Source organism: Serinus canaria, chromosome 1A (genome assembly GCF_022539315.1).
Source record: "Serinus canaria isolate serCan28SL12 chromosome 1A, serCan2020, whole genome shotgun sequence".
Classification (NCBI taxonomy): domain Eukaryota; kingdom Metazoa; phylum Chordata; class Aves; order Passeriformes; family Fringillidae; genus Serinus; species Serinus canaria.
This window is the reverse complement of record NC_066314.1, coordinates 11,886,036-11,901,763: the sequence shown is the minus strand read 5'-3', so window position 1 is coordinate 11,901,763 and position 15,728 is coordinate 11,886,036. Positions and strand designations below refer to the sequence as shown.

The 15,728-nt window shown below is 42.6% G+C and overlaps 1 protein-coding gene across 3 annotated transcripts in view; it reads left to right on the top strand.

The window, feature by feature from the left end:
* The first annotated feature begins 13,900 nt into the window (after positions 1 to 13,900).
* PTPN12 (protein tyrosine phosphatase non-receptor type 12) overlaps positions 13,901 to 15,728 on the top strand; it is a 69,569-nt gene continuing 67,741 nt past the window's right edge. Inside the window, exon 1 of one of the 3 annotated variants that reach the window (XM_050984150.1) lies at positions 13,901 to 14,251. In XM_050984150.1, the coding sequence (XP_050840107.1) occupies positions 14,153 to 14,251 (99 nt within the window). In that variant the 5' untranslated portion in view covers positions 13,901 to 14,152. The remainder of the gene's footprint in view (positions 14,252 to 15,728) is intronic. The other 2 variants (XM_018910308.3, XM_009086854.4) reach the window with 2 other exon arrangements.

The window sequence follows — 15,728 nt, the reverse complement described above, 5'->3', positions numbered from 1 at the left end:
ATAATCCCTCAGATACAAAGGGAAGTAATATAAGTTTAAAAAAACCAAAAAATCATCTGGATAGCTGGTAGAAAACTTAATAAATTCTTACAGACATTTAAAATAAAAACAAAATTGTCTGCAGGAAGTCAACTAGTCCTACAAGAAATGGAAAAAGTTCTTTTGAGGAAAATTTGAGAAAAATCCCACAGAACTCATGCTGGTATTGTGCTGACCAAAAACCATGCAAGAATAATTGAAAAAAAGTTAAAATTCAACACAAGGCAGAAACAGAAGAAAAACGATATTTTTCATTGTACAGAGAATATTAAGGATAAACTTAGAATAAGCTTGTGCTAATTTCTGAGGCAGAGCCTGAAAGCATTTGGCAATGGAATTATTCAAAGACAAGAGGTGACTAGGACATGCTTGCAGCAACTATTGCACCAGTTGTATTAATGAAATTCAGCTAAATAATTAGTCAACAAGGCAATCAATAACAACAAGATACCATTAAACTGCAACATTTATGATAAAATTGTTTCATATAAAGGAACACATGAGATGTCCCAGGAATTTCAGATATTTGAAAGGTATGGAGGTCTCATAGATGCACTTGCAGCCTGTATTATTTGGAGGTCAATGGACTTGGAAAACTATGTTGAAACAGCAAAACAAACACTAAGGCAAAAGGACACAATTAAGACCCTGTCTTGGTTTACTTCACTATAAAACCACCCCTCTGCACCCGAGAGCCTCAGTCACATGTGCAGTATGGACCAGGATGATCACTTTGGCAAAAAGAAATTTGAGGGTGTTCTCTTGTACTCAACCACCTCTCATTATAGGACTGTGAGCTGTGACAACAAAAACAGTGAGGGTAAAGAAATGTAACTGTCTAGCAAACCTTTAGGTGCCACCACCAAGCAGAGACAAAGAGGCCTCATTTTCAGACAGTGAAAACAAGGACCACCAAATGATATGAAAACTGTGGTTCAAGTCAAAGAAGCCACATTCACTCCAGATAAAAGATATTCCAAGTAGGATTACCATCCTTCTGTTTTCTCATGAACACAAATTATCTCTCACTTAGAAATTGTCTGGCACAATATAGAGAACCTGTGTATTTGTCTAAGATTTGGAGGTATGCAACAACCCTTTTCCTGGGAAATCTGACAATTGTGCAATGCCAGTGAACATGCACAGTTGTGAGGTGTGGCATGCATTAGAAACCCTGGACATTCACAACGCATTGGAGATTGTGGTTCCATGTGTAGAGCAGGCTTGGTGTTTCTCCAAGAAGCACAGCTGTATGTGCACAGTTTGATGGCATGGCCCAGAAATTCCTGTTTCATTCTGCAGGTGAAGCACAGATTACTTCTGTGCACTGTGACTCAACACTGACAGTGCATAACTCCAATTCTAACTTGAATTATTGCATATGGGTAAGGGCAGTTTCCTTTAGCTCTGTGCCTTGTTTCTGATAGTGACTACCAGTAAGTTTCCTGAGGAGGTTATAAGGGCCCTCTAGAAGCCCTCCCCAAAATACTTTTGAGTGTCTGCTGATCAGTAATTCTGTGACTTCCTAAACTATTTGATGTGTGTTTGTATTGATTAGTCCTAGATGTCCTTTTGTTCCATGAATTTGTCAAAATCTTATTTTGAATTCAGGCACATTTTTAGCATCCACAATGTCCTGGCACAAGTTCAATTGGTTAATAATGTGATGAGTGAAGACACAGGTCCTTTTGTTTGCCTGGAGACTGGCATCTTCTGGCTTCATTTGATATCTTCCAGATTTTGGGCTGAAAGAAACAGTTATTTCCTACTTACCTTATACAGGCCACTCCTGATTTTACTGTTCTCTAGTACATTGTTTCTTTTTGTAAACAAAACCCTCAAACTATTTTATTGTTCTTCATCCTGTAATCACTCCGTATCTTTATTCATACTTGTTGCACCTATCCGTATCTTTTGCAGGACTTCTATATCTGTCTTCACATGGACCCATAACTATAAACACTGCTGAAGATGTGGGTATGTAATGTATTTATACAGCAAAAAAGTAATATTTCATATTCTTGATTCCTTTTGTAGTGATTTCTAGCAATGTTTGTCCTCATTTTATATTCCTCTACAGTGAATTTTTGTTGCCTAGTCATTACACAGAAGGAAGTTCTTATGTGAGTCTGCAATCAGCCATAGTCTGTATCACTGACTAATTCAGTGCCATCAGCAAATATTTTCATCCCTTTTTGACACTGTTTTCTGATCCCTTGTGATCTGTGTTGAGCAATGCGAACTTCAGCACAAAGCCATGTGGGACTCCATGTGTGATCTCTTTCCACTGTGAGAGGCAATTAATACTTTACCTCATTTCTTCCCATCTTCTGAACATTTCTTCATGTCTGATTAACTTCCTCAAGAGCCTCAAGGGAGACAACTTTTTAAGTGCCTTCTGGAAATCCAGACAGATGGTATCAAACAGATCTGTGCTGCCAACGTTTTATTGACATGTCAGAGGACTTTGGTAGAGAGGTGAAGCACAACTTCTCCTTAGGAAAACTGTGCTCACTCTTCCTCATTGTACCATATTTATCCTGGTGTCTACCAATTCTGTTCCTTATTATTGTTTCTTCTGTTTGAATCAATACAGGGTATTAGTTCAGGATACTGAAGGTCTGCCCTGCAGTCCTGCTGAAAAACTGGTGTCAGGGCAGTGAGCAATAAGTTTAGCAATGGCTTCTCTTGGCTGTCTCTAAGGAAGATGAATTAATTGGAAACACAATTAGGCAGCTGGATCCCTGCCTTTGAAGTACAGGCAGGAGACAACCCCAAGATGATATGCCCATGCTCTGGCATGGGCTGAGCAGTGCTGCCAGGATCACTGCATTTGAGAAGCTTCTAAATAAAAATCCTGCTGAGCGTTTGCTCTCCTGTGGATCTCCATTTCTGTGAGAAGACAACCATTCATGCTTCATTTAAAATGAAACAAAGCAAAACCAAAAAAACCAACTCAGGCAACATGTAGATTTGCACTTAACCAGAGATCAGGCTTTTCAGGAATAGTGAATTTAGCTGAGCATATTAAAAAGCTGTTTATTTGGTTATACCAGTTTTACAGAATGTAAAAAAAAAAAAAATACTGTTGACTTGACTGGATTTGTATAATGCAAGTAAAAGCTAAAATTAAAAGCAGATTTAAACCATGAGTACAGATAACTTTGTGAGCATTCCACTTTAGCAGTTGTGTGTGGACCTGAGAATATTTTGGCTTTCTTTGTTTTTGTATTTAGTATTCGACGCATTCAGACATGCTATTACCTACTCATTGACTGCCAGATAGATTATGGGGGAAATGGCGTTCTTTACTATGTTAAAGGCTCCTTAGTTCTTGGTTGTTTGGAAGAAAAATAATGTAATCCAAAGAGTTACTTATGGATTCTGCAGGTATTTCCAATAAGACAGCCTGTCTATATATATAGAAAATTTGATTTATTAAATGTTTGTCAATTATTTGTCTTGTTTTGGGAGATTTCCTGGCTGCTTAGCAGATATATCCTTCCAACTGACACCATACTAATTTGTAAAAAATACTAATAGTCTAGGCAGTGTGTCTTTCACAGGGCTGTAACTTTAAAAACCATTAGTGGAAGAAATTTGCCTCTTATTTTTGTACATTGCCTGTGATTATTGCTGTCATAAATTAGAAATACTCAGGTGTGTTCTCCGTCATGCATACCTTCGATCTGCTTGATACTCTCTGTAACGAAAGGCACATCTTTGATCTTTGTTGCTCTGCCCATATGCTTATGCCATTGTTTCCTTGATATTAATAATTTACATCCTGTTAAATTCTTTGACACAAATGCTTTGAAAATGCTTAGTATATGCTATAATACCTCATGGTGATTTTTATCTTGCTAGTTTTGTTTCTGAAGTTACATCACTAAGGGAGGGAAAGCCATTCTCCATTTGTAAACACAAAGTTTCTGGACAATGCTGTCTGGGGACTTTGTGTTTACAACCATCCAGATGGCAATGAGTGTGAATTTTGCATTTTGATTGAGATGGTTCATATTGATGTGAAAACAACAAACCCCCCCATGTTTGCAGAAGATTGCCTACTGACTATGCATCTGGCAATGTAGCAGGTATATAATTTATTCCATGTACAGAAAACATGTTGCACTTAGAAAATAGAACCAAATAAAATGGTTTCTGACTCTAATCAAGTAGAGTTTCTTCTGTGATGAGTAGAAATTGATGCTTGCCAGAAGTATAAATTGGTAGAACAACAATAAAACAGTGAGCAGTTTCACAGTTAAATAATTAACCAGCAAACATACATGCAATCAATACTGCGAGCAAGTTCTGTTAATGCTGAGGTCTTAGCACTTTCAAGAGTGCATTTATTCAAGCAATTACTGCATTTTTGTACATACAAGCTAAATAAAAGGAAGAAAAAAGATAATTTTAAAAGAGCTTGATATCAATTTTCTTCAATAAGTGATGTTGAAATGTAACAGCTGCATTGTGCTTTACCCTCATTCTTTGTGCAGATTTCCTTTTATCACAACTGAATCCTTCTTGTTTTCCTCTTTCTATTTTAGTTCATATTTACAGATTTTATAGTTTGCTATGAAGCTAAGAAGCCTGAAGTCTCTACTATGAAAATGGAAGTTTTATCTACTGGAACTCACATGTTAGTGTTTTTGGTTTTCTGGTTTTGTTTGTTTTGCAAGTGGAATTTCTCAGAACTCAGTCATGAGCACAGGATTATTCAATGGTACTATTCATCACCCTCATTAATGATCGAAATAAGAATATGCTAATGAATTTTTTGGTGGCAAAAGGCTAAAGAAGGAAGAAAGGCAATCCTTGGGGACCTGAGGACTAGGAACAGAGTGGAAGTAAGAGCAAAATCTATTGCACTGGAGGGCAGTTCTATTACAGGCCTTGTCACAGAGTTTGCATTTACACCTCTCATCAACTTCTAGATGGTGTAGAAATCCTTTCCCCTCAGAGCTTGCACATGAATGAGAACATGAACCACCTCTACTATATGTGATATGTGATTCCTCTTTCTAATGGCCATCACTTAAATTCTACCTCTGCCATCCAGGATATCCTTTGTGTGTCTCCAGGTCAGAACTATGACTCCTGAACCAAGATGTTTGTCTCTCTTTGGCCAAATTTGTCTGGGCTTTTCTCCTTCCACAGGCTCCAATTTTCTGGGGAAGTTCTACATTCAAGGGCAGAAAAAACTGAGCATCTTATTTATTTACTTATCCAACATTTCCAGTGGGCCTGAGGTGACAACATTGGATCATGCGGACTGTTTTTTTGAGAAAGAGCCCTCCTTGAAGGCTAGGTCAGTTGGCTTACTTGCTTTCTGGGTCCTATGAATGGTTTGGGTTGGAAGGGAACTTAAAGATCATCCTGCTCCAACCCCTCTGCCATGGTCAGGGAGACTTTTCAGTAGATGACGTTGCTGAGAGCTCCATCCATCTTGGTCTGCCCCAGGGATGCTTCTCTAAGCAACACAGTCCAGTGTCTCACCATCCTCATAGCAAAGAACTTCCTTCTAATATCTAATCTAAACATACTGTCCTTCAGTTTGAATCCATTCCCCCATATCCCATCACAACCTGGACTTGTAAAAAGCCTTTCTCCATCTTTCTTGTGGGTTCCCTTCAGGTATTGAAAGACCACAATTAGATCACCCCAAAGCCTTCTCTTCTCCAGGCTGAATAAACCCAATTCTCTCAGCCTTTTCTTGTACGAGGTCCTCCCTCCCTCTAGCCATTTTGGGGGCCTTCTTCCAGACTCACTCCAACAGGTCCATGTTTTTCCAGTGCTGAGGACCCCAGAGCTGGGTGCAGTACTCTGGGTGGGAATAATGACAGGCACGCATTAGAGAACCTTTGGCCATTCCTTGCTGCTGTTCTCAGGCAGCAAGCATCACTCTGGGAAATGACATACTGCCCTTGCTTAGCAGCAGTGAAAGTCTAACCAGAAAGCTTCCTCCTGTGTTTCTTCATTTTCCTTCAGAATTACATCTACTCCTTGTGTCTTTTAGCCTTCATCCTCAGCAAGCAGATGCAGAGGTTAGGGAAGTTTTTCAATAATCTGGAATTTGGCACATACCTAATCTTCCCCATCTAAGAAAGACTGATTCATCTTAAAGAATTAATTTGACTCTCCAGCTATGAAGAAGACCCTGTTAGAAATGGTGAACAGTTTATGGCATAAGACTAGAGCAAAAACGTGACTTTTCTAATATAGTAAAAAGAAGATAACTATGATGAAGAGATATTTGTGCTGGAAAGAATATCCTTGAAAAACTGAGGTTGAATATAAGAAAAACCTCCCAGAGTTATAGCACTGAAGTTTTGGAAAACTTCTTGTGTGGCCAGTGGAGGCAAATAATGTGATTTATTTGGAGATGAAGCTTGACAGTGTTATTAATTGGATTATATTCAGGTTTACATGTAATGGCAGGAGCTTGAGCTTTGTGACTTTTGCTGTTCTTTTCCAGTTCTTACATTAGATTCACCTGGAGAGCAGTTTGGCCTAATTTCAACAGTCAGAGAATTCATAAGGAACTTCAGACTGCAGAGGAGCTCCCAGGTGAACTCCACATGATGGTTTTGAAGACAGCAATAGCATTAGATAATATTCTTACAAAAAAATTCCAGCTTCTCCTCACTCTGTGTGAGCTGCCTTCTCAGAATGTTCTAGATTTCCGAGTATTTATTTATTCTTATGATTACATTGTCTTTCAGCTGAATTAGAACTTCTTCCTCCTTGATTTTTTTAATCTGTTGATATAGATAAGTTGTATGCCTTTTCAGTCTTCATCTCCAAATCCTTATTATTCTCTGGAAAGAGACTTTCCATTGCCCTTTTCACACTAATAGGCCCTCTGGAAGTTACTGCAATCTCATTACAAACATACTGATAGAGGAACACTAATACTCATTTTATTTGCATTTTTCTATTAGGTCTTGAAAAATTCAAGTTGAAAAATGAGTTTACAGAGAGAATTGGCTTTCCTACCTCTATTTAAACTGTTTATTTTTAGCTAAATATTACCGAATATGGAAGCAGTCCAGTTTACATCCTGGTTTGATTTCCTGTTTACATGAGCCAGTCTGGTGTCACCATCGTATTTCTGGACCACTCTGGAAGCTTGTGTGCAGCCTTCCTTCCACCTCCAAGGAGAGCTGCTCTACACAATGGACTATTGTTGTGCTCTCTGATAATGAAATATGAATATTGTTGGACACAGTATATGCTGGGCTTTTGTCACTTTGCAATAGTGCACAGATATAACAGCAAACCTTTCGCTGAAATGCAGGGCGAAAACTCACATTAGAAAACAAAGTCGTAACTGTACCCATATTTTTTGGAAGTTAACATATAAACAGATTGATCACATATAGGGTGGCTCCCTATAGTATAATTTTTGTGGGCTTGAGGGGGAGGGGTGTCTTTAGTTTGAATTTTTTTCCCCTTCCCATCTGGTTTTGTTTCCCAAACTATAAAGCTTACTATTTCCCTTAAGAGACTATTAAAAATATTTTTTTTTAAATCTACAAAATAGTTGAGAATCTGAACTGGCCATTATGACTACTAATGGTCATAACAGCAGGGACTCAGGGAGCTCAGTTTTACCAGTCCATCTAATGCATTAGCAGTCTCTGTCCTTGTTATTATTTTAATAGGATTTTCAGAATAAAATGGAATAGTATGAGCATCCAGAGAATGCTCATGCCAGGTAAAAGAGCAGCATTTCATAATTTTGGCTTAGATTCTGTCTAGCAATTTTTTGTTTTATTTTCAGTAAAGATGCATTTTAGAGAAGTGGGAATGATGTACTGATGAGTGTAAAACTAGAGACAGACAAGTCCAAGATTTGTTTAAGGATGATACAAATACTGCTATGCTAATGGATAAGAACCCTGAAATAGAACTGGTTAATTCTTTTGTTCTTGAGGCTGATTCTCAATAACTGAACAAGATAAATTAAGCAAAGCTCGTTCAGTTTACAGTAACCTTTCGTATTCATCGATGCAAAATTTCATACCATCATTATTTTTTACAAGGGATACTGAAAACTTCAATTTTATTCAATTACCCATTTTAAAATCACATTTTGAGTGACTTCCTCCCATTAGAACATCCAGATTCTTCCCTGGTGTCTTTTACACACACCAGTTTTTTAACGTTGCTCTTTCTGATACTTGCAGGCGGAGGCTGGAGAGCACAGCTACCTAGCATGGTCTGTGCACAGGCTTACCTTCTGCTATTGCTATTTCCATTTCAGATGTGATGTGGCTGTGCCTGGGGAATACCCTCGAGGAAAGCTTTGTCACAGGGAGGCAAATGAGGCTCCCCGGGGCAGCCCACCGCAGTGCTGCAGCTGGCCCGCAGCAACCCACGCCCCGGCACCCTGGCTCAGGGGCACTGCCGAGGCACAAGACAGGGTTCAGAAATTCTGTGTCCAATTTTAATAAGGTCGAAAGATACAGATGGAAAATGGCTCCTGATTTTCCTGATCCAATAGCACAAAGCAGGTCTCCTGCTGGATTAACAGTGACAAGTATAAATAGCAGTCATAGGGTCTCTCAGGGATGGGTTTACAGTGAGGCTATCATACGGCAAATATCAAAAGGAGACACAGAAATTAATTTGAAACCCATATACTATTTATTTTAATACTGTTAAAAACTTGCAGAAATCTTGATTGTACTCTGAAAAAAAAAAAAAAAAAGGAAAAACATTTTAATTCTGGACAGTATTTCACAGCTATTTTCTTTTTAAAGGCTGGTCATGGTAGAATATTATGCTGATGATCATAATGCACACTCTTATTTTTGTTTCAGTTGCATGCTAGCAATATCTAAAAACCACTTTAAACCTTAATGCTGTTTCAGTAAGTGCTGCAGCAAGAACAAAGTTTCTTCTATGTACTGAAACTGTGTTTGTATGGGGTGGTGTACGTTACACTTAGATAGGATTCCAAAATATGCCCTGATCATGAAACTCAGTAATTCTGGTCTAAAATATTTATTACCTGCATAAGGAGTGTCACATATAAAGGGTTTTAGCAATATCACACAATGAATCCCAGAAGATGGTAAAGAAATAAAGAAAAACTAAGCAAGCCAGGTAAAATTAAATTGTAGCAGGAGTATTTTCAGTGGTAATTACAGGAGTCTGTCATTGCTGAATTTAGAGAAATAGAGGCAAATGTCAAGAAATTCAGCAGTCACATGGCACTTAATGAATATGAATGGAACATATTATACAGACACTGATCAGGTCTTTATGACTCATTTAAAATAAGATTAGCTTCAGGTTTAAATCAGAAATTAAATTCATTTGTAGTATACAAAGGATACTATGCATCTCACTCCAATCTATTGTCCACAATTCCTTTTGTTTCCCAAATTAGAAGTTTAAGACTCCATGGGGGTTGCTGTCTTTTCATTTGTTACTAATAATCTAAGTGGTTAAATTGTAGCCGAAGATCGGCCAGACAACTTGATACAGTATTTTTATCCTCTTCGGAAACAAAAGTGACTAAATACTGAAATGTTTTGTGGATAAGAGTATACAAAAAGTATGTGATCCTGATATTCCTGAATGTTTCATTTAACTATTTTCAACCAGCATGAAACATTTTGACATTTGTGGAAAGACACATTACATTTCAGTTTGTCAGATCAAAGACAAATGTTTCGCTTGGACTTAGTTTTTATGTGTACCCTTGAGCTGTTCAACAGCTTCCTGGCATTTATACTCCATGCTCCAGTTCTTTCATGTGCTGAGTCCCTAACTCAAGTTGTGCTGACTTCAATGGTAAAGACATTTCTGCATCTGTAAGTACAACAGTGCATTGTTTTTGTCGGAAAGCAGAAAAACATTGGCAAAATTGTTTCCTGTGGAAAATGTAACTTTTACAGAAACAGCATTTTCCATTGAAACACCACATTTTTTGAAAACTTCAAACTAACTGCACCTAAAGTATATTTCAGGAGTGTTATTATGAAATCTATAAATGCTAATATCTATTTTTTATTCTAAATAATTTTGATTACAAAAACTTTTCAGACACCCAGTATAGATAAAATGAATTGGGCTTTCATATATAGGATATATTTCTCATAATTTAATTATAATTTCAGTATTGCATTATTATTATACAACAACATAAAGTGTTATGGTGCATTATGGTTCTTTTGCATTACTCCAAATAGTGAAAGTCCATGAGTCTGCAGATTATTGCAAAGGGGAGAAGAAACCAGTGAGAAAGTGAGCAATCATTGTAATGTAGTCACACAAAACTACGAGGAATACACAAGGTCTTGTTTTGCTGGACAAAGGAGGTATTAAAACTGTCAGAGGTGATGCCCTTACTCAGAGCTGTAGGGTTCTTTCAGCCTTCCCTCCCACCCCTGTTCTTTGATTTCTTTCTGAAACATACTTTTGGGTAGATATCTGCTGGGTTTTGAACACAGCTCCAAGCCACAGAGGCACTGAAGCCAAACAGCTTTGATGTGAGCCTGTGCTCCATCTCAGCTTGAGGGAAGCCTCTGAAGGTTGGTAAACTGGGATGTGTGGTAGTCCCACCCATTGACTGAGCAGCACCATGGTATGCAGGCCAGGAAGTGCATTTACCAATTTACACCATGTTCACCTTGTGGAACATGAGAAGCCACCTTGAAACAGAAAAAAGTGTCTGACTGCTTTCCCTGCTGCCGCTGGAGTAGTGCATGGCAAGGCAAAATGAGATTATAGCAGAGAAGGTGTAGGTGATTTACTTGCTTTTCTTCAAGGACCATACTTATATGAATTGTTAAGACAAAACTAGAATTTTCTTTTACAGATTTGGGTTGAAACTTCCTGTTCTATCTCTAGGGTGAGTAATTCACGCTGTGTGTCTGTTTTTCCACCCCTCTCCTACGGCTACACAAATAGGCACTCATGCACACATGCTGCATTGGTCAGATGTCTGGGGTTAACCCAGATAGTGTGAGCCTCAGATCAAAAGCCTGAGTTAAAATGCTATTTTTGCTGCTGAGGCTTGAGGTGTCTGTTCATAGCACAGACATGAGACAACTTCATGCACCATTTGCAGGGCTGTGGGAGATAAAACTGGTGCTATTTGGTTTGCAGCTCTCACAGGTACAGGTACGCATGCACAGGCAGACAGTGCCAGGCACAGTTCTCCATGCCATTTCTAATTTCTTTGTTTCATGTTTACCTTTGTTCTAGCTAGTGACACATGCCTATTTTGGGGGCTTTTTTTGTCTTCTGAGACTGATAACCTCCTTATCAGTTAAACCAAATGAAAGGCCACGGTTACACTTGCTGGTTTACAACAGTTTGTTACAGTTGAGTTGCAGATTGTCAATGAGGCCAGACTGACAGCTGGGTCCTTTCCATGTCAGGCAATAATGATATCGGGTTCATCATATTTCTTTTCCTCCTCTATAACTCAGTTGTGTGACTAAATGAAGAAAACTATACAACATTAAAGACTTCCTTAATTGGTTGTGTAGTCTCAGGTATCACTTTTTTGAAGTTACCTGCCATCTGGCACTGGGAGCAGGTTTGCCAGGACAACTGCTGAGCAAACAGAAACCTTCCGAAGCAGATGGAAATCCAGCAAGGTAGCATAGAAAAACTATCTGATGATCCAAGCCCCAGCTCTCCTTGTGGTCTCAGTTCTCTAATTTCTGTCTTTCCCTTTTAAGCTGCTTTTTGGTATTGCAGAAAAGGAGGTTTGAAAAAGGAGAAGGAAGAGAAGAATTAAAACAAGAAAAGCTAATATCCTTGTGGCTTTTCAGGGTCAATTGACTAGCTTATTATGGAAGCTGGTGCAAAGGACATGGAGAGAAGACTGAGCACTGACAGCTGATGTGTTTGTGGGGAGTGCTCACTAAAGGCTTCACTAAACCTCAGCACAGAGCTGATGCCCTTTCCCAGCTCCTTCATGTGTCCTTATGTCTCTCTCCTATACATTAGCTGATGAACATCAACAGCTAAAAACCCCAAACCCTTAATAAGATGCTGAAGTCTGCAGTAAGTCATGTGAAAATGCTAAGCCTCTCAATTTTCCAGCCTACCCCTCTGCCAGAGATGGCTGTGTCTGCAGCAGATGCAGGAGCAGGAAATGTGTGTCCATGCATCAGCAGCTTCAGTTCAGTCTCCTACACCCTATCTCAAAACTTGCCTCCACTAGGAAGATGGTGAGTTAGTGGGCAATGAATTGGGCTGAGGGTGGTAATGTGCCATTGATTCTGGTGTGGAAGTGGTATTCTTTGTGAGCCTTCTAAAACAATAATATCTTACACCAACACAGGAGGATCAAGCTTTTGTAGGTTTCTTTTGGAAACAAAGCCAAAAGAATTAATGGAATGATCAGAGAAGAAAACACACCGGTTTTCTATGGATTTATATTGCAGCTGAGTGAGTTCCCTGAGCCGGTTCGATGTCCTGTCTGACAGGGGCTGTGTTGGTGGCACTGCAAGCACCACACTCTCCCGGGGCAGGGAGCGAGCGGTAGGGAACGGGCAGGAGTGACTTCGCCGGGTTATGCTTCTCAGCTTGGACCTTTGTCATCTAGATGTCACACAAAAACTGTGACAAACTTTTACTGGATCAACAGCATCCCTCAAGGCTGTGTAGATCTTCAACAATTAAACTACATTTTAACTGACCTCACTTGGAATATTTATTAAGCTATAAGGCTATACATACGCACACCTCTACAATCGCTTTACTTTGTTTAAGCAGAAGTAATAAATGTCATCAGGACACCAAACATGAAGGAGTTTAACTTTTCCATATAACATTAGGAACGAGAGAGCACATTGCCAAATCCTCCAGCACCACGTAAGGCAGAGATTTTAGGCTATGTTTAAAATAGGAAGGCACGAGGTGCCTGAGCCCTCTCGCTGCGGTGCCGAGGGTTGCGGGACCTCTCCCCGCCTGGCACCGCCCCGGAGCCTGCAGACACCTGCCGGCGGCACTTCTATCTATCATCTATCTAATCTATCTATCTATCCTTCTATCCATCTATCTATCTATCTATCTATCTATCTATCTATCTATCCGCACACACATACACATATATATACACACTTCATAAAGAGTACACACTTACATATACATATATATATATGAAAAATTAATATAAATACACACACATGTATATATATACACTTAATATACATACATACATATACGCGAGCAGCGGTCCCCGACCAGGTGTCCGGGCCCGTCCCCTGTCCCGCCCCGCCATCTTCCCGCTGCCCGGCGTCCACCGCCGTCGCGCCTCGGCACTGCCGCGGCAGGGACCCCCGGCACGTCCCACGGCTACGGGCTTCCCACCCTGGGCGGGACCCTTCAGACCCGAGAGTTTCAGTAGGATGCTTCGTGAGCCCCCAGCCCTGTGACACGGCACTGTCACGACTACATGTCCCGACATGCCGCTGCCTCCCGGCGCGGCGCCGCGGGCACCCACCGCCGCCCATTGTGCTCCAGCCAGGGGAAACCGCGCTCCGCTCAGCTCAGCTCAGCTCAGCTCAGCTCAGCTTCCCCCTCGCGCGCCAAGTGGTCCCTTCCAGCGCTCCATGAGGCGCCCTTCGGGCGGTCCCATCCATGGGAAACAGGGGGAGGGTGGGGCAGTGGGAGAGGGCGAGGCGTGGAGCCCAGAGAGCGCTCCCTCGAAGCCCGGCCGGCCGTGATTGGCGTGGGCGGCCGCCAATAGGGCGAGGCGACGGTCCGAAGATCCAATGGGGGCAGAGCGCTGCCTGGTCGGGGCGGGGCACAAGGGAGAGGGCGGGGCGGGGCGGGGCGGCCGCCGCGCGTGCGCGTGGCGGGAGGAGGAGGGGCCGTGTCGTGTCCGTGTCTGCTGCTCCAGGGAGGGTCGGGCGGAGGGAGGGGAGGATGGAGCGGGCGGCCGGGCGGCCGTGAGCGGGGCGGGAGCGGAGCCAGAGTGGGGCCAGCAGGCCGCGGCAGGCCCGGGCGGGGGAGAGGCGAGGCAGGGAGGGGAAGGAAGGCAGTCGGGTGACGGGTCGTGCGGCGGAGGGGGCTCCGGGCGGAGAGCGGGCGGGCGGCCGGGGCTCCCGCTCCGCAGGGCGGCCGGCAGGGCAGGATGAGCCAGGAGGAGATCCTGAGGAAATTCATTAAGCGAGTCCAGGCCATGAAGGACACGGACCACAATGGGGAGGACAACTTCGCCAGCGACTTCATGGTGAGGGGCGGTGGCACGGGTGGGGCGGGCGGGGCTCCTGCCGCCCCCGGGGCGGGGGGGTGACCCACAGCCCCTTCCCCATCCCCCGCCAGCGGGGGGGTGTCGGGGCGGGCGGACTCGCATCCCCGGGGGTGACCTGCTATTGTGTGCCCCGGGGCTCGGCCGGCTCCCTGTGCCCACCGCCACTTCGGAGCTCGGCGGGGGGAGGGAGAGTGTCCGCCTGGATTCAGCCTCCTTCCTGCCCTCCAGCCCCGAGAGGTTTGTCACCGCGGCCCCGGCCCTTCCCCGCTCCTGGGGAGCTGGTGGTCATCGGCTCTTGCAAAATTAACCGGGTGGGAGGCTCCTCGTCCAGCCGCCCCGCTGCTTCCCCGAGCACATAAAGGGGACAGAGGCGAGGCGGGGGGGCTGCGAGCGCTTCCTCGCCCTGGCAGCCCCTTTTCTGCAGCGTTGCCTTCTGTGATGTCAGCTGGGGATAATCGGGCACTCCTTCCCCTTTTATTTGCCCCTGTAGCTGCCTGCTTGAGATTTCTCTTCTTTCCGAGGAGATGTGTTAAACGTATTGATAGTCCTTGGAGGAATATTCATCTTCCCTTCGCTAACGTCTCCCATCCCCCATCGCAGCCCTCCCTGTATCCCTCGTCCTTTCTTCCTTCCAGATCAGTTCACCGTCAGCCTTTGGTTTACGTGTGCGCTCGGGGAAAAATTCTCTCGGAGAATTAGTGCTTTTCCTGGTTTATTTTAGCTGTTTTATCGGGCTGTTACAATATCTCGGGAGTTTTATCTTTTGAATTGGTCGTCTGAGCTGTGAACAATAATTTTGATTGGGCAGATGTTGCTGGCGCTTTTCAATATCATTTAAATACTTAATATCACAATGCAGTTTGACCCGCAGAAGAGCTGAAGGAGAGCGGGTTAGTGCCCTCCGTATCTGTCTTTGCAGCTCGTTTTATTATGTGCGGCTCTTTGGAATTAAAAGCACATCGTTAGCCCTTTAAGCTGTCAGTCTGTGCTAGTGGTCTGGGAACAAAAAAAATTTTAAAAAATCTCAATGTAAGTGTGGCATCGGAGATTGTCCGAAATGTGGGGAGGAGGCCGCGGATGTTGCGCAAGGCGGAGGGGCGTTGGGAGCGCTGGCAGGTCCAGGGGTGGAAGAGGAAGTGGACTTTGGGAAGTAGCGAGTTCATCCAGGGTGGGGAGGGAGCCCGTGGGAAATCGGCCACGCTCTTTGGGCAGGATTTTGCAAATGCTAAAAGTATGCTGCTGAAACATCTGAGCGTGTGGGAAAGGAAGAGAGAAAAGTGTGAAGTGAAGAAGGCCATTGGAGCGATAGGACCTTTTAAATCTTCACATGAGAGCTTAAAGGTTACAGAATTTGACAGAAGCTTTTTATTAAGTCATAGTTTTAATAATATAATTGCTATTTAACACGAATTGACATCTTGCCTTGATGAGCCTGTCTTGTTCATGTAAATTATAT